Source organism: Erithacus rubecula (genome assembly GCF_903797595.1).
Source record: "Erithacus rubecula genome assembly, chromosome: 19".
Lineage (NCBI taxonomy): Eukaryota > Metazoa > Chordata > Aves > Passeriformes > Muscicapidae > Erithacus > Erithacus rubecula.
The window spans coordinates 1,557,658-1,580,207 of record NC_136671.1 but is presented as its reverse complement, the minus strand read 5'-3'; the positions used below and the strand labels follow the sequence as shown (position 1 = coordinate 1,580,207).

The following is a 22,550-nucleotide window of genomic DNA, read 5'->3' as shown; positions in this document are numbered from 1 at the left end:
GGGGGTGCCAGGGAGGGAGTGCTGGTGTCCCTGGTGCAGCCCGGCAGGAACGGGGAGCCCCGCGGGGCGCTGGGGGGACCTTGGGGACCCGCGGGTGGGGGCTGGCACCCGCAGGCAGCGCCCGCAGACCCCTGCGGGCACTCACAGCACTGCGCTGGCTCCCTCCACGAGGGGACAGCAGAGACACGCAGATGGGGGACACGGGGACACGGCAGGGGACGTGATGGGACGGGGCGTGTTAGGGGGTTGGAGATGGCTGTGGGAGCTGCAGGGACACCACGGGTGGGTGTCGGGGATGGATGCGGGGCTGTGGGGGGAATGCCTGCGAGTGGGTGCCAGGGTCACTGCCAGGGGGGGTGGGGTGCGCGGGTGGGGGCTGGGAGATGCCACTGACCCCACCCTGGGGTGCAGGGGGGCCACGTCGGCTGCAGGAGGTGCTGCGAGACATCGCCCACAACGCCTTCAGCCACCGCGACGAGACCCCAGAGCTACCCCCAAGTCCCCTCCCTGCCCGAGACCCCCGGCACCCCGCTGTCCCCCTCAGCCCACCCCGGGAGGAGAAGGGACGCCAGGGGAGCCACGGAGGGGACGGGGGGACAGCAGCCCGGCACGGGGTGTATTCCGTAACACAGAGATGTACATGGCACCGGCTGAGCGCGGCTCCGCGGGGCAGCGGCGGCTGACACGGGTGACACGGGTGGCACAGACGCGCAAAGAGGCCACGGGTAGAAAAAGACCACGACGCTATCGCCACTAGAGCGGGGCGAGCCGGGACGGAGCGACAGACAGACAGACGGACACGGGGACACGTGGTGGTGGCACCGGGTGGCCCGGGACGGGGGGAGCCCGCCGGGCGGGACTGCGGGGAAGCGGTGCAGGCGGCGGCGGCACGGACGGGGCCGGGGGGCGAGGGGACCCCCTGAGCTCGGCCTCAGTCCTTGAGGGTGGCCTCGGACACGCCCTGGGCCAGCAGCTCGGCCAGGACGTTGTCCAGGTAGTTGGGGTCGGGATAGCCGTGCCCCGTCAGGTTGGAGCCGAACTCGGTCTTGTGGTGGATCTCGTTCCACACCACGGTGTCCGACTCGCCCGTGGTGTTGGAGGTGCCGATGGTGAAGATGAGCCGCCGGTCCCAGGCCACGATCAGCAGCTTCAGCACCTGCAGCGGGCACGGCCAGGGCTCGCCCACCCGGCACCCCCGGCACGGCCTGGCACAGCCACCCCGCACCCCCGGCGCCTCCTCCCCCGGCACAGCATAGCCTCAGCCCCTCCCAGGCTGGGATTCAGCCCCAGCACGGTGCCCACAATGTGCCACCCTTCCTTGTGGTACCTCCCATCCCGTCCCGTCCCGTCCCGTCCCGTCCTATCCCATCCCGTGCCGTCCCGTCCCGTCCCGTCCCATCCCATCCCGTCCCGTCCCGTCCCGTCCCGTCCCGTCCCGTCCCGTTCCATCCCATCCCGTGCCGTCCCGTCCCGTCCCATCCCATTCCGCTCTCACCTTCCTGCCCTTCTCGTTGTCGGGCAGGTAGCAATGCCGCGGGAAGCCTCGCGCCGTGAATTTCTTCCCGGGATTGGGGTGCTCCGGGCCCTGGGTGGGTGGGGACACGGGGGGTGAGCGGGGGACACGGGGCGGGTGGGTCACCATCCCGCCTGGGGGTCCCTCCTCACCTGGATGCCGGTGGGGATGTCGTAGACGATCCGGATGGTTTTGGAGTCGGTGTATCCCGGGAGGGAGTGGGGGATGAGGTGGAACTCCATCTTCCCGGGGGGCTGCGTGCCCGTCTTCTCCCCGTAAATGGCCTTACAGGTGGGGCACTGCAGGCTCCCGTCCTGGGGCACCGGGGTGGCATCCACTCAGCACCCACCTGGATCCCCCCAGTGCTCCCCAACATCCCGCAGCACCCACCTGGACCCCCCCAGCGCCCCCCAACACCCACCTAGTACTCACCTGACCCTCCCAGCACCCCCGTGGACCCCCTCTCCACCAATCCAGCATCCACCCAGCACCCACCTGGAACACTCCAGCACACCCCAGCATCCACCCAGCAGCTCTCACACCCACCCAGCACCCACCTGGATCCCCTCAACACCCACCCAGCACCCACCCAACACCCTGACACCCACTCCGACACCCCTCCAGCACCCCCAGCACCCGCCCCGCCCGCAGCCCCGGGGTGCCGCTGACCTTGTTGCCGTTGTTGTACATGGCGAGCAGGCACAGCAGGTGGTACATGTGCCCGCACTTGCCCAGCTTGCCCACCAGCTCCGGCTTGATGCCCCTGGGGCTGAGCACGCCCTCGTAGCCGGAGGAGGTGACCAGCCGCTCCATGCAGATGGTGCAATCCTGGCGGGAACGGCATCAGCATCCAGGGGGACGAGGGATACCCCCCGGCTCTCTGCCTGAGCCTCCCCCAGCCCCCCAAACTGCTCACCTCATCCGGGGGGTTCTTCACCTTCTGGATGTAGCGGCGCACCACGTCCTCGGGGGTCTTACCTGCGGGAAATGACACCAGAGCCTGCCCGCGGTGCCACAACCCCCTGCCACAGGACGGGGACAGTCCTGTCACCCCCTGCCACCACGGCAGGGACAACCGCGTGGCACAGCGCAGCGATGGGCATCACCCCCGCGGGAATCCCTTGGGGGTCTCTCCCCATGCCCCCATGTCCCCGATCCAGCAGGGACACTGGTGGCTCCTTACTCTTCTTGAGCTGCTTCTTTTTGGTTTCCTGCAGATGCCGTTGACTCCGGGGACAGGTTTGATGTCGCTCTTGCTGACGGGCGGGGGGTGCAGGATGGGTTTGGGGGCGGGGTCAGGCACACGGGCAGCCCGGCGGCGACATGAGAATCCCCGTCATCCCTGCGCCGGGAGAGCGCCTGTCTGTCCGTCTGTCCGTCCTTCCCACCCCCGGCAGTGTCCCCCGCTCCCCTGCCCGCAGTGTCACCGTGTCACCCCGGACCCCCTCACCTGCGAGGCGGGATTGGACGGGACCGGTGCCGTTCAGATTCTTCACCGGGAGCGCCGGAACCCTGCACGGAGATGGGAGAGGAAGAGGCTCAGCCGGGTCGGTTAGGGCTGGGAATGTCCCCTGGGGGCTGCTGGCACTGTCCCCAGGCAGTGTCCTCCCCGTGGGACACAGGACACTGTCCCTGGGGGCTGCTGGCACTGTCCCCAGGCACTGTCCTCCCCATGGGACACAGGACACTCTACAAGGCAGTGCTCTCCCCACGAGACACAGGACAAGGTGTCCTTAAGGGCTGCTGGGCACTGTCCCCAGGCAGTGTCCCTCCCCATGGGACACAGGGCACTGCCCCCAGGCAGTGTCCTCCCCCCAGGACACAGGGCAAGGTGTCCCCTCAGCAGCTCGGAGGGGCTTCCCAAGAAGGGAAGAAGGGAAGAAGGAAAGAAGGAAGGCCCCCACCATTTGCATCATCCCCTCACTGATCCCAAATCCCCAGCCACTGCAGTGATGAAGTCAGCAGTTCTCAGCCCCACACGAACTGAGGCTGAGGGTGGTTTTCCTTCATTCCCAAAGCTCCTCTATCCTCACCAAGGCCAGGGCAGCAATGGGGGCCCAGCCCCATCCCAGGGTCTTCCTGGCCCCCCTCCTACCTGTCCATAGGTGTGTGCCAGGACAGGGACAGCAGTGGGGACAGAGACAAGGACTGCTCAGCCCAGCAGCCGGCGCACACAGAAGGGAAAACAAGATGTCAGCAGGGAAAGGAGATGTGCCAGGAGCTGCTGGGGGCTCAGAGAACTCACCTGTGCCCCCAGTCTGGTGCTGACAGCCCTGAGGGGACACCAGGCCAACCCAGCACCAGGCACAGCTGTGCAGATGTGGGTGCCAGGATAGGGACACCCACCAGGACACAATTCCAGGGGTCTTCTTGCCCACCTGGACCCCCTTGGTGAATTATTCCCAGCATGGAAGGGACACCAAGGCTGTGGCCCCTCCTCACAGCTGTGCCCTCCCCAGGGATCTGCCTGGTGGCAGCAGGTCACACAGCCCATGCTGGCCTTGGGGACACCATTTCCCTGGGACCAGGCACTCCATGTGCTCCAGCTGCCATGGATAGCCTGGCACAGCCTGGCACAGCAAGGACCATCACCAGGACAATCCGGGTGTCCTTCCCACCACCACATCCCCAGGGTGGTGACACAGTGCCACAAGAGCTGGGGCTGCTCACAAGGTGACAGCCACCCCCATCCCCCCTTCTGCCCCTGTCTGTGCCCATCCCCGCCTCGGTGACTCCCCGTTTGTCACACACCCAGCTTACCCGGGGGGCACAGCGGCCCTGGCGCCCAGCCCAGCCCCGCGCTGCGTCCCGGGCCGGTTGAGGTTGTTGAGGTTGTTGAGGCCGGGCAGCGCCGCGCTGGGCACGCCCTGCCCGGGGCCGAACCCCGCGCCTGCCACCCGCAGCCCTTCACCCTTGGCCACCCCCGCCACCACCGCGGGCGCGCCCGTCCCCGTCCCCGGCGGCCACAGCGCTCCCCCGGCGAAGGTGCTGCTCTGGCGGACCCCCGGGTAGAGCTTGCGGCGCTGGGACGCCAGGATGGCGTTGGAGGCGGCGCGGGTGCTGTTGACCAGCAGGCACTGGGGGCACGAGCAGGGCGTGCCCGTGCTGGAGCCCACCGGCCAGGACTGCGATTTGGGGATGGAGCCCATGGTGAGCGGATAGGCCAGGTCCATGCGGCGCCGCAGCCGCCGCTTGCGCTGCGTCTGCCGGTTCATTTGGGACATGCTGCTGAAGTAGATGAGGTAGCAGAAGCCCAGGGAGGAGAGGTCCAGCCAGGGGTGCTGCTTCTCGTAGGCGTTCTGGATGGTGATGCAGATGTCCATGTCGTAGGGAGTCCAGGAGTTGTTGTCGTTCTCCCATTCCCACACGATTCCCTTCCCCGGCGCTGAGGAGGGGTCATAGAAGTTCCTCCGGACGGGTCGCATGGTCCCTGGGGAGACGGGGGGGCGGGGGGTGACACCAGCTCAGGGACCCACACCTTCACAGACATCCCTGTGCTCGGTTTCCAGCAAAGATTGGGATACAGAGGCACTTCAGGGTGCAGCAGCCACTGCCCCCCTTCCCAAAAGTCCCCACTGCTGTTGGTGACAGTGGCTGGGACTGCCAGCCCCCGATCACCGTCCCGGATGCCTTGGGAAGGGCGATGCTGCTCAGCCCTTGTGCTTTTCCCGGCTTTTTTCCATTCCTCTGCTCCAAGCCCTTCCCCACCCTCCCCTCCCCGTTGCCATCCACGGCAGGGGAAGCATTTCCCGGTCAGGAGAGGTTTCCTGACAGCGGCTGGCTCTGGCAGTGACACAGCCAGGGATTATCCCACAGTCCCGGCCCCTCGCTGCCCGTTTGGGATGGAGCTGGATCCCGCAGCCCCTCCGGAGCTCTGCAGGGGGAGGCACCACCGCCCTCCCCTCCAGTGCCCCCCCCGGCACGGGGCCTGTCTATCCCCTCGCCGGCACCGTTTGCCCAGCTCGATTAACGGCACTAATTAACGGTCATTAATCACCGGGCGCATCAGGCAGCAGAGCCAGGCCCCAGCTGCTGCCTGGTGCTGAGGCAGCTCTGCCAGGGCCGCGGGAGGCAGCGGGGGGGCCCTGCTGCCCACACCCCAAATCCCACTGCTGGCTCCGGGCTACTCCCACCCACCCCCCGCTCACATCCATGTCCTGTATCCCAGCTCACTCCCAGCCCTGCCTCCTTGCATCCATGGCCCCCTTCCCACTGCTCGCTTTTCCCCAGATCCCATATCCTGCCATAAACACATCTCTGACCCACAGGTCCTTGTATCAGCATCCCAAATCCCCTGCTGCTCACATCCCCATCCCAAATCCCACATCCCCCTGCTGCTCATATCCCCATTCCAAATACCACATCCCCCTGTCCCTCACATCCCACATCCCCCACAGGGCACCGGAGGATCAGCCCATTCCCCTTGACACACACTAAGCTCCCAGTCCCCAAGGGCCACCAGCTGTCCCCAGCTGTCCCCAGGCCCCTCTGCCAGTCATTCCAGAGCCACAGGGCCAAGCCAGTGTCCCCAGGGCCACCGGGAGGGGTCGCACATCCCCGCTCTGGAACGGGGTCACCTCATTTTGCTCCCTCACTGGGTTTCTCTGTCCCAGGCACTGTGTGGGCCAAGCCCCCTGAGCCCCCAACCTCGTGCTAACCTTCCTTGTGTCCCCATGTCACAGCAGGCACCAGGAGCACCCTCAGCTCAGGGGACCCTCTTGTCCACAAGAACCACGAGCCTCCAAACCCCGGGTCTCACCCGTGGGAAGAGATGATGGATAGAGATGGATACAGGGATGGGGCACAGAGGCCACAGTGCTGAGGACAATGGCTGTGTCCCCTGCCATGACACCCCTGAGTCCCTCTCTCAGCATCCCTGTCCCCAAGCCCTGTGGCACAGGGACTGTGGTACCCAGGGACATCCCGGGAAGAGTTGTTTTGTCACCCCAATTCCATTCATGGCCCTACCAAGGACACATGGAACACCCAGCACTGTGGCCATGGGATGTGATGCCAGCTGCTGTCAGGGATGGGCCTTGGCCAAAGCTGGCAGGAGGTGGCATGGGGACAGCCAGGGTGTCCCGGTGGCTCCCGCAGCTCTGAGTCAGCGCAGACCCTCCGGGTCGTGCCGTGTCCTCGCTGACTCAGGGCTGCAGGTGCCAAGCTGCCCTTTGCCAAGTCCGTGGCCAGCTGGAGATGGATTCAGAGCCAGGCTGCATGGCAAAGGCAGGTGGCAGATCCCTGCTTTGTCCCCATCTCAGTCCCCAGCCACTGGCAGGAGCCACATACACACTCGGGATCATTTGGTGTCACTGGGGAATAGGAATGGTGGCATCAGAGGCTGGGCTGAGGTGGCACAGCCAGGGGGGTCCTGCTGTGGGGTGTCCTCAGGCAAGTCCAGGGGGTGTCACCTGACGTGTGGCAGCTCCCCTACCTGTTCTGCCCGGGGTAGGGATGCAGGGATGGGCAGGAATGCACCCAGAATGGCACATCCCCCACAGCACAGTGGCACGTGCTGCTTTAATGGGTCACACTGTGACGGGGACGCCTTTAATGGGGTCTGCGCTTGGTCCCAGTGTGGGACCAGCTCTGACTTCCCACAGGATACGTGGCCTGGATGTGCTGCTGCAGCACCAACCAGCACAGCTGGAACCATCCCAGTGCCCAGCACTGCTCCCAGTGCCCAAACTGGGGCCTCCCCACTTCCCTGGGGATGGAACAGCTTGGAGGGGAAGATGAGGGGACAGCGGGATAATGGGACACACCACAGCACCCCATGGAGGGGAAAGGGCATGGAGAGATGTGGGGACATGTCCCTCTAGGATGGGGGTCCATGGTGCATGGGAAAGGAAAGGGCTGGAGGAGCCTGGAGGGGCCCATGGGGGAACTGGAGCCCTGTAGAGTGAGGGGAGGAAAGAGGGAACAGATGGATGGACAGATGGAGGGATAGAGGGATACAGGAATGAAGGGACAGACAAGTAAGTCTGTCTAAGAGCAGGAAGGAAGGAATTAAATGATGGATGAATAAGTAGAGATGCACTGTCAGGGAAGGAGCGAGGGAAAAGGGAAAGAGGGATGGATGGATGGATGGATGGATGGATGGATGGATGGATGGATGGATGGATGGATGGATGGAATGACAGACAGACAGACATGCAGTGACAGATTCATGGATGTATTTAACAACAGACAGATACACACAGGGACGGGGGAAGGGACAAAGGAATGGATGGGAGGAAGGAGGGAAAGATGGAAGGATGGATGGAAATATGGCAGGATGGAAGGACAGAGAGAGGGAGGGAAGGAGGGAGGGATGTACCAGTGGGTGGAAGGATGGATGGATGGATGGATGGATGGATGGATGGATGGATGGATGGATGGATGGATGGATGGATGGATGGATGGAAAATTGGAAGGAGAGAGAGTAGAGCGATGGCTGTGTGCATGGCTGGCTGCATGGACGGACAGGCAGATGGAAGGACGGACAGATGGAAGGACGTTCCTGGCTCGATGCCAACCCCTTACCCGTGTCCTGCCGGAACTGATGCATGGACTGGAGGTCGATGACGTAGGGCGCCAGCTGGACATCGACCTGTCCCAGCACCACGCTGCCGCGGGCGTCCTCCTTCAGCACGTTCTCGATGTGGTGGCACACGGCGGCCGAGTAGGGCCGCCAGCGCCCGTGCTCGTTCAGCCACTCCCACACCACCACGCGGGCCAGGTTCTGGGGGGGGAACCCCAGGCCCCCCGAGGCCAGCATGGCCCCCGAGCCCTGCCGTGCCATGCCCGGGGGTCGGCGGCTCAGCCCCGCACCATCCCCCGGCGCGGGGGCGCGGGGGTCACCGGGGGCCCCTCCAAATCCTCCCGGGGTTTGCCGCGGGCTGCGGGCTCCGGAGCTCAGCCGAGCAGGCGCTCTGGGGCTCTGCAGAGGCGGGTGCTGCCAGCCAGGTCCCCGAGGTCCCCGAGCCACCCGGCCCCGCTCCCCCGAGCCCGCCGCGCGGGGCTGGGGCCATCCATCACCCGGCACGTCTTCCCCGGTTCTTCCTCCTCCCCGAGCTGCTGTCAGGGCTCAGGCTCCAAAAAGCCACCAGGACCTCGCAGACTGCGTCGGCTCAGGGATGGCGGTGTTTGCGAACGGTGATGGGGACACACAGCCGCGGTGCTGTCCCCCTGGCACCCACTCCTCCTCTTCCTCCTCGCGTCCTGCTGCTCAGCCTACGTCCTCGCTGGCTCCACTGCTGTCACTGGTGGCAAGTGAGGGGGTGTCACCTGCAAAACAGGGCCACAGCGCGGGTCACTCCGGGTGCCGCCAGGCGGGTGGCAGCTGGGGGCCCGTCCTCATCGCCCCTGAGCCGGCGGGCAGCGACGCCGCGGTGCCCGCAGCCCTGGCAGCGCGGGCTGCTTGCCAGCCCCGGCCGGCTGCTGGCCTCGGGCGTGACAACGGGGACAGGGGGGACAGGCCACCCTGCTGACGGCCCTGGGGGGCTGCCGGGGGTCCCACGAGCCCGGGAAGCCTCATCGCTCTCCGTGCTTTGGGTGCCGGGGAGCCCGCGGGCCCCGGATCCCGCTCCAGCCGCCGCTGATTTATGATCTGCACTGCAGGCATCGGGCTGGGGGTGATCCCGACCCCCCGCTCCCGGCCGGCCCCGATCCCACCCACGGCAGCGGGCGGGGGGCCCGGCAAGGGGGTGTTGGCTGCACAAACAGGCGGCAGACAGAGGGACAGCCAGGGCCGGGCACGCACAGACACACCGACACGGAGAGACACGGGCACACGCGCTGCCACACGCACAGCCGGTGACACGGACAGACAGCGGGACAGACACAGGGAGCCACGGCAGTACAACAAACCCCCCGGACACACACACGGCCACACGCTCCGGCTCGGCTGGGCACACACGCACCGCGCACCCCAAAACACGCGTGTGCGCCCAGCCCCGCGCCCGCCGTGACCCCGAGCACCGCGGAGGGGGGCCCCCCCATCCCAGCCCTCAGCCCCCCCGGGAACGCGCGATTCCCGGGACCGACAGCCCCCCCAAACCCTAGCCCGGCAGCTCTCGGTGGAGGGGGGGGGAGGTTGAAAGACCAGGCCTGGCCCCCTGCACGGTGTCCCCCCCCCCCCACGGCAGCCCCCCGGTGCGGGGTCCCCCGCCGGTGGCCGGTCCCCCGCGATGCCGGCAGCCCCCAGGCCGCCGGCGGACGTCCCCCCCGGCGCACGGTATCCACGGGCACGGCAGGCTCTCCCCGCTCGGTGCCTGTTGTGTGCCCCCCGGCGCACGGTCCCCCCCGATGCACAGCAGCCCCCATCCCTCCGGCTCACGGTCCCCCCGAGGCACGGCAGACCCAGCCCCCTCCCGGTGCCTCGTCCCCCCACCCCGGTGCCCGGTTCCCCGCGATGTACGGCATCCCCCAGCCCGCCGCTGCCCGGTCCCACCGCCCCCCGAGCCGCCCCCCCGCCCCGCCATGGCCGCCGCCGCCCCGAGCCGCGGCCCCCGCGCCGTTACCTTCGGCGGCCGCAGCCGCACCGGGACCCGCAGCCGCACCGGGAGCAGCGGCGGCGGCGGCGGGCGCGGGGCCGGGCGGCGGCCAGCGCTCAGCCAGCGCCAGGCAGCCACCGACACCGGCACCGGCGGCGCGCACGGCCGCGGGCACCCGAGCCGGGAACGCGCGCCGGGAACGCGCGCCGGGAGCGGGGGCACGCGCGGGGGAGCGGGCATCAGCACCGGGATCGGGATTACGCGCAGGCAACCGGGCATCGGGACCGGAGGAGGGCATCGGGACTGAGGTTACGGTCCGGGAAGCCGGGACACGCACCGGGGACACCCACGGGGACCGGGGGACATGCACGCGGGTTGTGGTGTCTGCAACGGTGACTTGGACTGGAGCTGGGTATCTGCACCTGGAACCCGTGCTGGGATCGAGCACCCACACCGGGGCAGGCAGTTACACCAGGGCCACACCGGGGGCACTCACTGGGCACCGTGGGGACACTCCTGGGGATCAGGTATCTGCCCCGGGGACCTGTACTGGGTGTGGGCATCCGCAGTGGGGACACACACCAGGACCAGGGACACACATTGGGGACACACACTAGATATCTCCATGGGGGGATGATTTGTTCGCCCTTACAACAGGTATTTCCCACAGCCTTGTGGGGAAACTGAGGCACAGGAAGTGCCAGGACGTCCTGAGGCACAAAAGCACACCAATATTTGTCACCCTCAGCCCAAGGGCTCGTGGCTCTGCCTGGCTAGGGACAGATTTGGGGACAGATCTGGGGACGGGAATTGTCATGGCTGCGCCCATGGCAGAATAGATTTGGGGACAAACGAATTTACACTGGGGTTATACCCATGGAGAGGCATTTGGGGACAAAACCTGGGGACAGGAGAGCTGTCACTCTGCTTGTGCTATGGAGGGGCAATTTGGGACAGAGGAGTTGGTGCTGGGGCTGTGCCCATGGAGGGACAGATTTGGGGACAGGGTCAAGGTTGGCTCAGGGTTGGGTTGTGGGCCGGGCCGCTGTGGCCTCGCAGTGCCACCTGGTGGCCCCGGGCACGTGACGTAGCAGCCCGGGGGCAGCAGGGTCGGGCATGGGGACACCCACCCGTCCCCCTTGGTGTCCCCATGTTGGGGGACTCGCTCCCTGCCAGCCCGCACGGGCAGGGACCGTCGGTGCAATGAGCTGTGCTCGGGTCTCATGCGGGGCTGGCACCCCACGGGCAGGGCACGGGGCAGAGACACGGCACGGGGACATGGAGATGGCATGGGGACACGGAGACAGGGCAGCGATCTGGAAATGGTCCAGCTAAAAGGAGCTGGAGCTGGGGTGGGGACACAGCGTGGGGACAGAGCTGGGTCATGCCATGGGGACATAAACCCAGGGCAGGGACATGGCACGGGGACCTGGAGCCAGAGCAGGGACATGGAGCTGGGACTTGATAAGGGGGCATGGAGCTGTGATGGGAGCACAGGGGTGGGACAGGGCAATGGCACAGGGACATGAAGCCACCCACGAAGAGCGCTAGAGGGGTTGAAGCCATCAGAGAGGGGGTGAACATGGCAGGGGACCCCAGGGCCGGGTGGGGACAAGATCCTGTGCAGCCGAGGCTGTGCCCTACATCTGTGAGGGGACACATGTGAATCACCCTGTCCCCACCCACGGCCCCTCCCGACCCCGGGCGCCGCCGCAGCCGTGTTTAGTCTGAGCAGGAGCGTGGGTGACCTTCGGCTCCCGCAGCACCCACCAGGGTAAACAGCACGGGCCCCACCTCAAGGACAGCCGGGGGGGCTGGAGAGGTGGGGTGACCTCAAGGGACACCCATGGGTGGGGATCCCCGGGGGGAGCGCTCCAGCGCGGGGTCCTCCTGTGCCCCCCATCAGTGGGGCAGGGCGGAGGGATGCGCTGGGGAGACCCCACTCACACCCCACAGAGGACAAGGTGGGGGGTCCCGGGGTGCTGCCGCTGCAGGGATGTGTCCCCAGACAGACAGACAGACAGACAGTCTGTAGGGCCCCCCGCGGGGACCACCCGCGCACACCCATGCACACACATACACACGCGCACACACGGTCTCCTTGCACGTCCCGACACGGGGACCACACACACGCACACACACATGGCACAGGCAGCTGGAAGAACAGCAGGAGACAGACAGACAGACGGACAAACAGAGGCAGGCGGGCAGACAGGAGGATGCGTGGGTGGTGAGCACACGCCCGGGCCGTGCACACGCACGCAGGCACAAACACAGCTGGGCGTGCACACGCGTGTGCGGATCCACGGGCACACGCGTGTGGGTTCTATGTGTATGAAAGTGTATCGAACAATGGGCAAATGCGAATTTTGTCGTGTAAATTTGTGTGTAAATCCACGCGCGCGCTCAGGGATCGACACGCAGGGTCCGGCACACGCTCACATCGGTCCCCAATCGCTCCCGCGGGGACCAGTGTCCCGCAGCCGGGCGCAGCCCCGCGCTGACCCTTTCCTGGGCCCCCACCACCCCCGACCCACTGTTCCTGCCCCCCTTTCCCCCCACCCCGGGCTGGTTTGTCCCCCCCAACCTCCCAAATTGCCCCCGCATCCCGTGTCCGCCCCGCCAGCGGGACCCCTGTGCCGGCGGGGCGGAAGGAGGGGGAGCGGCCGCGGGGGGAGGCGGGGGGTCCCTCCTCCATCCCTCCTCCTCCTCCTCCATCATCCCTCCTCCTTCCACCTCCTTCCTCCTCCCGCGCCGGCCGCTCGGTGCCGGTGCCGGTGCCGGTGGCCGGGCAGCGCCGAGCCCCGCGGAGCGGCATGGCCGGAGGCCGGGGGTGCTGCCGCCGCCCGGCCCTGCCCGCAGCCCTGCCCGCAGCCCTGGGGCTCTGCCTGCCCCTCTGCCTGCTGCTGCCGCTGCCCGCCGCCGCCTGGAGCCCGGCCCTGCTGCCGCCCGCCGCCCGCAGGTACCGGCACCGGGGACACGGGGACATGGGGACATGGGGACCGGGCATCGCCTGCTGGGGGTAGCGGGGACTGCGGGCACCAGCGACATCAGGGACCCGAGAGCTGCGGGCACGGGGGACACGGATGTAGGGATGCGGGCACCTGGGAAACTCCGGGCATCTGTGCCAGGGATCCAGGGTGTCAGGCGTGGGGGCATCGGGTGTAGGGAGCATCGGGCACGGGGTTCTGTGGGTGCTGGGGGGGTCTGTACCAGGCGTGGGGGCACCGTGGAGCGGGGGGCTCCGGCTGCTGGGCATTCCAGGGAGGGGCTGTGGGGGCCGAGATGCTGGAGCTGCTGGGGCAGGGAAGGCTACGGGTACTGGGAGATGCTGGAGCTAGCTGGACTGCTGGGAGTTGCTGGGGCCAGCAGAACTTCCTGGGGGGTTACTGGGTGAAGCGGGACTTACTGGGGGAGTCAGAACTGCCAGGCTTAGCAGGGTGCTGGGAGGTGCTGGGGCTACTGGGACTACCTGGGCATACTGGGGCTGGGATTCTGGGGTTGCTGGGACTACTGAGGCTACTGGGATGGACTGCTGGGGCTGCTGGGCATACTGGCATTACTGGGGCTGCTGGGCATACTGGCACTGCTGGGGCTGCTGGGACTCCTGGGGCTGCCTGGGCGAACAGGGGCATGCTGATCCTACTGGCGCTGCCTCGGCGTGCTGGGAGTGCTGGGCATGGTGGGGCTCCCTGGCCATACTGGAGGAGCTGGGGTTGCCTTGGCATGCTGGGAGTGCTGGGCATACTGGGAGTGCGGGAGTTGGCGAAGAATGAACGCCCGCAGCCCCAGGGTCCTGGGGGTGGCCCACCCGGGGGTCTGGGGGTGCCGTGGGGGGCTGTGGTCCCTGTCCCGCCGCAGCGGCCGGGGGTTGTTTACAGGAAACCCTTTGGCTCTGTCCGTGTCTCCGGCACCGGATTGCCGGGACCTCCCGGTTCCGCTCGGCTCGGTGAGGCGACGGGCAGAAGCCGCCTCATTTCCCCTTCCCTTGCCGGCCAAGCCCAGGAAACCCCCGGCGCCTTGGCACAGCCCTGCCGTGTCCCCCCGGGACCCCCAGCCCAGCACCCACCCCATCCCAACCCATCCCTGCCTGACGCATCGCTGGGATCCCACGTGCCCGAGTCGGGGGCACAAAGCCAAGCGGCTGATTTTGGGAATGGGAGTGAGATTCGGAGCCAAACCTGGTGTGGACTTTGCCTCATGTGGGCACAAGTCCTGGCAGCAGAGCCCGGACCCCCTCGATGCCAGTGCGGTGCCGGGCGGGCCAGGGTCACGCCAGGGCACGCGGGCACTCACATGCCAAAGCCTGCCAGCTCCTGCCCCGCTCCTGGGAGGGTTTTTCCCTCGGGAAATGAGCCGGGACGCATCCCCATCCCATCCCAGCAGACATTTCCACAGCTGGAGCTGGCACCTCCCAGGAGGTGGGTGCCCATCCAAAGGGGCGATGCCACCCGGGACTCCCTCGGCATGGCAGGGTGGCAGCGGGAGCGTGGTGACAGCCCCGGCGGGCTCTGTGCTCCCCAGCCCTGGCACGGCGCCCGCCTGGGACGCTGCCCAGCCGGAAAGCCCTGTGCCACCCGGCTGTCCCCCCCCGCCTCCGGCACCTCCCAGACAATTGTCCCCCCGCGGCGCCCGCTTGTCCCTGCTGCCACCTCCTCCCTCCTCGCGGCACTGCAGCCATCCCGAAAAGCTCGTTTTGTGACACAAATTGTGCAGCCTTTGATTTCTCAGCTGCCGAGGGCACGGAGAGTCCTTCCCGCCGCGGGGATGGGACACTCGGTGTGTCCTCCCCTGCAGGGGGAAACTGAGGCTGGGGTGCCCGGGGAGGGGGTGGGCAGAGCCTGGCATGTGGTGCAGAAGAAAGGAGGCTTTGTGTGGGGTGGGCTGGGGGTGCGGGGGGGCTCCGGGCCCCGCCCCAGGCCAGCCGGGCGCCAGCGCCATGCCGGGAATGCAGCAGGAATATGGGGCCCCAGCTCCCCCCACGCTTCAGAGCAAAGCACCCCAAAAACTGGGCATGGACATCTCCCAGGGTGACACTTTGGGTGGCAGAATCCCCGTGCCTGCAGAAGAGCTGGTGATATTGGTGTCCCTTGCAGCAACTGGTGCTCCTACACGGTGACACGGACGGTGTCGTGCCACGTGCAGAACGGGACCTTCCTGCAGAGGGTGTTCCAGGGCTGCCGCTGGCCCCTGGCCTGCAGCGGGGGCAGGTGAGCGGGGACAGCGGGTCCCCTGGGGGCAGGGACACGGGGGAGGGGCCTGGACGGGACTGAGCATTGCCCCCTGTGCCGCAGCTACCGCGCCGTGATCCGGCCCCTCTACAGGGTCACCTACAGGACAGTGACAGCGCTGGAATGGCGCTGCTGCCCCGGGCACGGCGGGGCCAACTGCCAGCAAGGTGGGATCTGCTGGGATGGGGGATGGATGGATGGATGGATGGATGGATGGATGGATGGATGGATGGATGATGGATGGATGATGGATGGATGGATGGATGGATGGATGGATGGATGGATGGATGGATGATGGATGGATGGGTAGATGGATGGATGGATGGGTGGATGATGGATGCATAGATGGATGGATGGATGGATGATGGATGATGGATGGATGATGGATGATGGATGGATGGATGGATGGATGGATGATGGATGGATGGATGGATGGATGGATGGATGGATGGATGGATGATGGATGGATGGAGGATGGATGGATGGATGATGGATGGATGGATGGGTAGATGGATGGATGGATGGGTGGATGATGGATGCATAGATGGATGGATGGATGGATGATGGATGATGGATGGATGATGGATGATGGATGCATGGATGGATGATGGATGGATGGATGGATGGATGGATGGATGGATGGATGGATGGATGGATGGAGGAGGATGGATGGATGGATGGATGGACAGACAGAAGGATTCTCCTATAGGTGAGTGTGTGGATGTTCCTGTGTAAAAATGTCTGGCTGTGCCCATGGATGGACTGACGAGTGGACAGGTGGCTGGACAGATCTTCCTGGGTGGGTGAGGACATGTCCCTGCCTGTGGAAGGATGGAGAGGGATCTGGGTGGGTGGGACAGTGGCACAGCCATGTGGGTGGGAGTGGGTGGGCAGTGGGCTGTGCCTGGGGGGGATCTGGAATAGCAAATGGATGGGGTGTGGGTGAATGGACAGACGGACATTCCTCGGCATGGCAGTGCCCACGGGGGGTGCAGCCCCCCACCCACATGTGGCGGTGGATGAATGGGTGTGAGGCTGTGCCATGCGTGGGGGGACGGGTGCTGCCAGCTCCTGACAGGGGGTCTTTGTCCCCATTGTCCCCACATCCTCCTCCTCCTCCTGCTCCTCCCTCTCCCCCAGGACCTCACTGCGGGTCCCAGCCCGGCTCCGACTCCGTGGGATTCGGGGCTGTGAGAGCAGCGGGTGGCACCCGGGGGTGGGGACACCCTGGGGTGGCACTGAGGGTCTGCAGGGCAGCGGGTGACCCGGGGGATCCGCAGGCAGCTGGGTGGGAGCAGCGCTGGGGGCAGCGGGGGGGAGGTTCTTCCTCCTCCTCCTCCTCCTCCTCCCTGCGTGCTTGGCCGCCTGCCCCACATCTGGCCCCACTTAGGGCTGTCCCCTGCAGCACGGCGGTGGCCGTGCCGGGGCGGGGTGACAGCGTGGGGGGGCTTGGGGGGCCACCTCTGCTCCAGACACCCCTTTCCTGCCGTGCTGGGTGGCCCCGAGCCGTGTCCTCAGGATCCCTCTGTGGAGACAGGGACTGGGACCCCACCCAGGGGTGTGGAGGTGGGCAGTGTCCCCAGGATTGTGCCCCCCACTCCAAAGCCACCCTCAGAATGGGGCTGAGGGCCACGGGGATGTTTGGGGAGGTGGGGTTCAGGACTGAGGGGGGCAACTACGGGGTGCTGGGGCTGGGTTTGAGGCTGATCATGGGGAGATTTGTGGGGGTGTGGTTAAGGACCGTGGGTGGGTTTGGAGGGTTGTGGGTTGGGGCAGCTGGTGTGTGCTCATGGAGGGATTCGGGGGTCTGGTTCAAGACCATGGGTGGGTTTGGGGGTCTGAGGCTCACCCAGAGCAAGGATGCGGCTCTGCACCCCCCCAGAATATTGGGGGGAAGTACAACAGGAAGGTCTCCCGCAGCAGGCGATGCCCCGCAGGGGGGGCCCCCCGCGCTGACCCCCCTTTCCTCGGCAGAGGCTCACACCCTCCTCACACTGCGGGGCCCCGGCCGCCCCAGCACAGCTCTGCGCCGGCCCCCCCTGCACCCCACCGCCTTCTCAGGTGGGTCCCCCCCCAAACCCGCCGGGGAGGGCACAGAGGGCTGAGCGCCCCCCACCCCACCGCCTGCGCCCCCCGATTTTCCCCCGCAGGGTGCCTGAACTGCAGCCGTGTCGGGGAGCTGACAGCCCGGCTCGCCACCCTCGAGGCGCAGGCAAGTCCCACTTTGGGGTCTGGCCACCTCGCCCTGACCCTCCCCCCGAGGGGCACAGGAGCCCTGGGGGTCTCCGTGTGCCTGCTGCTGTCACCCAGCCCTGCTGTGTCTTTGCCAGGTGGCCCGGCTGGCGGTGGCCGAGCCCCCCACCTCGGCAGCACCCAAAGGCAGCGCCCCGGGCGGGGGTCCCGAGGCCGGACAGCTCTGGGGGTCCCCGGCCGCCCGCGGGAGCCCTGGGGATGATGGTAAGGCGGGGTGACAGTGACAGTGACAGTACCCACAGGGCTGGAATGTCCCCAGCTGTCCCCAGGTGTGACACTGCGCCACCCGCGGGGACAGTCCAGCTCTGGGGAGGGGGTCGCTGGTGCTGGGGACCGGCTGGGGGTGGCGCTGTCCCCGCGGTCCCCCCTCAGGCTGCTGCTCTGCCGCAGGGACATCCGGCTGGAGGGGGCCCCCCGGCCCCAAGGGCGACGTGGGAGGACGGGGACCCTCGGGAATTCCTGGAGTGAAGGGTCCAGTGGGGCCACCAGGTAAGGGGGGACAGTGTGGGGGGACCCCAGCCTGGTGCCCGGTCCAGCCGAGCCCCCCCACCCCTTTCCTGGTGGGCAGGTCTTGGGGGGTCCCTGCAGCAGTTTGGGGGCTCGGAAAGGGTACAGCACTGCACAGCTTTGGGCATCACCCAAATCCTCATCCTCTCTTCTCCCTGCAGGTCCCCCCGGCCCCCCAGGACCACCGGACGGGATGGAGCCAGGGGGCTCCCGGAGAGAGGGGGTTACCAGGACCCCCCGGCCCCCGGGCCCCCCCGCCCTCTGGGGCCGCGATTTCCCCGGCTGGCCGAGCCCAGTAAGGGGGTCTGGGCTGGGGGTCCCTCCCAGTGGGACCCCAAGAACGGGACTGGGTTGGGGGCTGGGCTGGGTAGAGTCAGGCTGGGGGCTCTGAGCATCATCTGGGCTGGGGTGGTGTGGGGGACCACCACTGCAGGGGACCCTCTACTACATTGGGGTCCCAGCAATGAAATGTGGGGCGCTGGGAAGAGCTGGGGACCTCCTGCCATCATTGGGGTGACAGGGACAAGACAGGGGGAGAGCAGGGGAGGGGAACGTGCTCCCCTGTGTCCCCAAGTGATGCTACGGGGGGTCTGGCCCCAAACACCCCCCTCCATTCTCCCCCAGGGGACCCTGTCCTCTCCAACACCTTCACCGAAAGCCACCAGGAGCATCGTGGGTCCCATGGGACCCCCCGGACCGTGGGGCCAATGGGTGAGGGTGTTTCCCCCTTTCTTTGTCACCCCCCAAAGCTTCTGGGTGCCCCAAAGCTGAGCTGTGTCCCCCTCTCCTTGCAGGTCCCCCTGGCCCCCCAGGTCCCACCGGTCCCCCCGGGCCCCCAGGAGCCGATGTAAGTGCTGGGATGGGGGACACGGGGAGGGCTGAGCCCCGCTGTCCCCCCAGGGCTGATGTCCCCTCCTTGTCCCCCCAGGGCAGAGCAGGAGCACCGGGAGCTGCGGGGCCCCCCGGGGAGAAGGGGGACAGGGTGAGTCCCCCAGCCCTGCGAGTGACAAGGGCTGGGGCTGTCAGGGTGGGGTGGCACGGTGGGGGGGTGGTTTGGGGGCCACCTCTGCTTTCCTGGGTGACCCCAAGCTGCTGTGCTCGGGGTCCCTCTGTGGGGACTGGACTGGGACCCCACCCTGGGGGTGGATGTGGGCAGTCCCCAGGATGGGGCTGGGGGCCACGGGAGTGTTTGTGGGGTGGGGTTCAGGGCTGGGGGGAGATGTGGGGGAGCTGGGGCTGGGTTTGGGGGATCTGGTGTGTGGCCATGGCGGGGCTGGGGGGGTTTGGTGTGGGATCTCAGCCATGGGGGTGTGTCAGCGTCCCTGGCTGCCCCAGGGTGCTGACGGGCTCTGTCCCCCGCAGGGTCCCCAGGGCCACCCGGGCAGCCGCGGGCAGGACGGGCGCAGGTAGGTGGGTGGGGGGCCCCCCCGGGCGCAGCCCCCGTGCCCCCCGCTGCCAGGCCCTCTCCTCTCTGTGTTTCAGGGCGAGCCGGGCCCCCGGGGTGAGCCTGGCGAGAGGGGCGCGTGGGTGAGTGACAGCAGGGACGGGAAGGGAACACAGAACTAGCAGGGGCTGGGTTGGGGCGGTGATGGGAACGGGGGGACCCCAACACCCTCCATGCTGTTCTCTGCATCTCGTCCCTGAGACCCCCATGATATCCTCGGGGTCCCCACTGTGCCCCAGCCTGTCCCTGGGTCCCCAGTGTTGGTGACAGCTCTGCCCAGTGCCCCACACCTCATCTGTGTCACTCCTGTGATGTCCTGGGTGTCCTCAGCTCATCCCAGTGCCCCACACCTCATCCATGTCACCCCAGTGATGTCCTGGGTGTCCCCAGCTCTGCCCAGTGCCCCAACACTCATCTGTGCACCCCTGTGATGTCCGGGTGTCCCCAGCTCATCCCAGTGCCCCACACCTCATCCATGTCACCCCAGTGATGTCCTGGGTGTCCCCAGCTCTGCCCAGTGCCATGTCTCATCCCCAGCACCCCAACAGTGGCCCTGGGGGTCCCTGGCTGTGCCCAGTGCCAGTGTCACCTGAACAGAGTGATGTGGCACAGGGTAGGCTCAGACCCCCCCGGGTATCCCCCCACTCCTTCCCCTGGTGTCATGGTGATTTGGGGGATCCCCATGTCCCCTCTGTGTTCCGCCACAGGGGTGGCCTGGTGCCCTTTGGAGTGCAGCCCCCTCTCACCCCGTGCCTCTCTTCCCCAGGGGGAGGGTTTGCACCAGCTCCGCGAGGCGCTGAAGATTTTAGCAGAGAGGGTTTTAATCTTGGAAACAATGATTGGGCTCTACGGTGAGTAGGGGTATGGGGACCCCGGGGTGACCCCACAGCAGGTCACCAGGTCCCTGTGGTGCCATGGTGGCCCTTGGGTCACTGATGTCATTGAGCTGCAGGGAGGGGACCCTTGGCAGCCCCACTCATGCCAGGGGGGCCAGGGACAGCAGGGTGACCCCCTCCGGGGGGAATCCCATCCAGGCACCCATGACACAGTGGCCCTTGGCCATCCTGACATCAGCCATGCATGATGTCATCACCCACATGGTGGCATTATGGCCAGCATTGGTGGCCACTAAAAGGAAGGGCCACCAGGGTCCCTCCATCCTCACCCCCAGAGCCCCCCTGAGGCATTGTCACAGGAGCCTGTGACAGTCTCAGTGCTGAGGACAAGCTGGTGGCCTTCTGAGGAGGTTGGAGACATGTCCCCCCACGTTTGGAGAGCTCAGTGTGCTGGGGGTGGCAGAAGGAGCCCCTCAGGGGGTCACCAGTGTCCTCCTTGACAGGTCGTGGACGTGTCCCCCCAAATATTGGGGGGCTCAACGTGTTGGGGGGTGGGAGAGGGAGCACCCTAGGTCAGGGACATCAGTGTCCCCATCAGGGACATCAACCAGCAGCATCTGCCACCGGGCCAGCACAAGGGACCCACCTGTCCCCAAGGACCCGCAGGGACGGGGGAGCCCTGGCACCCTCTGAGACCCTCCTAGGAGACCTGGCACCCCCTCCTCGTGGCCCAGCACCCCCATCCCGCTGGGCTGCACCCCTGCTGTGCTGTGCCACCCCTGCCGTGCTGTGTCCCCAGCCGTGTCCCCAGCCGTGCCCGCGCGGGGCCAACGCGCTCTGCTCTGCTCTGCTCTCTCCCTCTCCAGGCCAGTAGCTTCCAAACTCCTGCGGCAGCAGCCCGGCTGGAGGTCCTGGCTAGAAGGGTCACCTTGCTGGAAGCCATCATGGCCAGGTAACCACCCTCCACCCTGCCCTGCATGAGCCTGGAGCGCCCCTGGGAGCACGGGGGACTGGAGCCACCGGGAACGGGCACGGAGAGCTCCACGGAGAGCCCTGGGACCTGCTGGGGTGGAGGGCAGGCATGCAAATCCTCTGGAATGAGAGGGACAGCCATGGAATCCTCTTGGATTTAGCCACACAACCATGGAAATCCTCTTGGATTGACAGGGGGCACCCTGGAAATCCTCTTGGATTTAAGCCAACAACCATGGAAATCCTCTTGGATTGACAGGGGCACCCTGGAAATCCTCTTGGATTGAGAGGGGCACCATGGAAATCCTCTTGGATAAGAGAGGCAACCTTGGAAATCCTCTTGGATAAGCGGCAATTTGGAAATCCTCTTGGATTGAGATGGGCAACCTTGGAAATCCTCTTGGATTGAGAGAGGCAAACATGGAAATCCTCTTGGATTGAGAGGGACAAATTGGAAATTCACTTGGATTGAGAGGGAGACCATGGTGATCCCTTGGATTGAGAGGGAGAGAACATGGTGATCCACTTGGATTTAGCATACAACCATGGAAATCCTCTTGGATGAGAGGGACAGCCATGGCAATCCTCTTGGATTGACAGGGGCACCCTGGAAATCCTCTTGGATTGAGAGGGGCACCATGGAAATCCTCTTGGATTAAGAGAGGCAACTTGGAAATCCTCTTGGATTAAGAGGCAATTTGGAAAATCCTCTTGGATTGAGATGGGCAACATTGGAAATCCTCTTGGATTGAGATGGGCAGCCATGGAAATCCTCTTGGATTGAGAGAGGCAAACATGGAAATCCTCTTGGATTGAGAGGGACAAATTGGAAATTCACTTGGATTGAGAGGTGAGAACATGGTGATCCACTTGGATTGAGAGGGAGAACATGGTGATCCACTTGGATTTAGCCATACAACCATGGCAATCCTCTTGGATTGAGAGGGGCACCATGGAAATCCTCTTGGATGAGAGGACAAACATGGAAATAATCTGGATTGAGAGAGACAGACATGGAAATCCTCCTGGATTGAGAGAGGCAACCTTGGAAATCCTCTTGGATTGAGAGAGACAGCCACAAAAATCCTCTTGGATTGAAAGGGGCAACCATGGTGATCCACTTGGATTTAGCTACACAACCATGGAAATCCTCTTGGATTAAGAGAGGCAAACCATGGAGATCATTGTGGGCCAAGGGAAGCTCTGGGGCTCCCCAAGGTTTAAGGGAAACCATGGGAGACCCTCTCACTCCACAGGAGCCCATGGAGACCCCTCTTGATCAAGGGGACCCATGGAGGCCCCCAAGGGAAACTCCAA

The 22,550-nt window shown here is 66.0% G+C and overlaps 2 protein-coding genes across 2 annotated transcripts; one reads left to right on the top strand and one right to left on the bottom strand.

The window, feature by feature from the left end:
* Positions 1-620: 620 nt before the first annotated feature.
* Positions 621-15,027, bottom strand: DTX1 (deltex E3 ubiquitin ligase 1). The gene is given in 13 exon segments (XM_079322815.1): positions 621-1,156; positions 1,496-1,585; positions 1,666-1,827; positions 2,183-2,341; positions 2,430-2,491; positions 2,697-2,723; positions 2,726-2,806; positions 2,809-2,835; positions 2,838-2,855; positions 2,964-3,025; positions 4,274-4,943; positions 8,039-8,782; positions 14,287-15,027. Coding segments are annotated over 12 exon segments (1,842 nt in total). The 5' UTR covers positions 8,298-8,782; positions 14,287-15,027; the 3' UTR covers positions 621-931.
* Positions 12,551-21,259, top strand: EMID1 (EMI domain containing 1). Its single transcript, XM_079322839.1, is given in 21 exon segments — positions 12,551-12,952; positions 15,087-15,200; positions 15,285-15,388; positions 17,145-17,282; positions 17,372-17,433; positions 17,552-17,678; positions 17,865-17,963; positions 18,143-18,166; positions 18,169-18,186; positions 18,189-18,222; positions 18,224-18,276; positions 18,606-18,631; positions 18,633-18,678; positions 18,681-18,692; positions 18,776-18,828; positions 18,910-18,963; positions 19,344-19,380; positions 19,383-19,387; positions 19,464-19,508; positions 20,192-20,276; positions 21,128-21,259. Coding segments are annotated over 21 exon segments (1,290 nt in total). The 5' UTR covers positions 12,551-12,806; the 3' UTR covers positions 21,136-21,259.
* Positions 21,260-22,550: the final 1,291 nt, after the last annotated feature.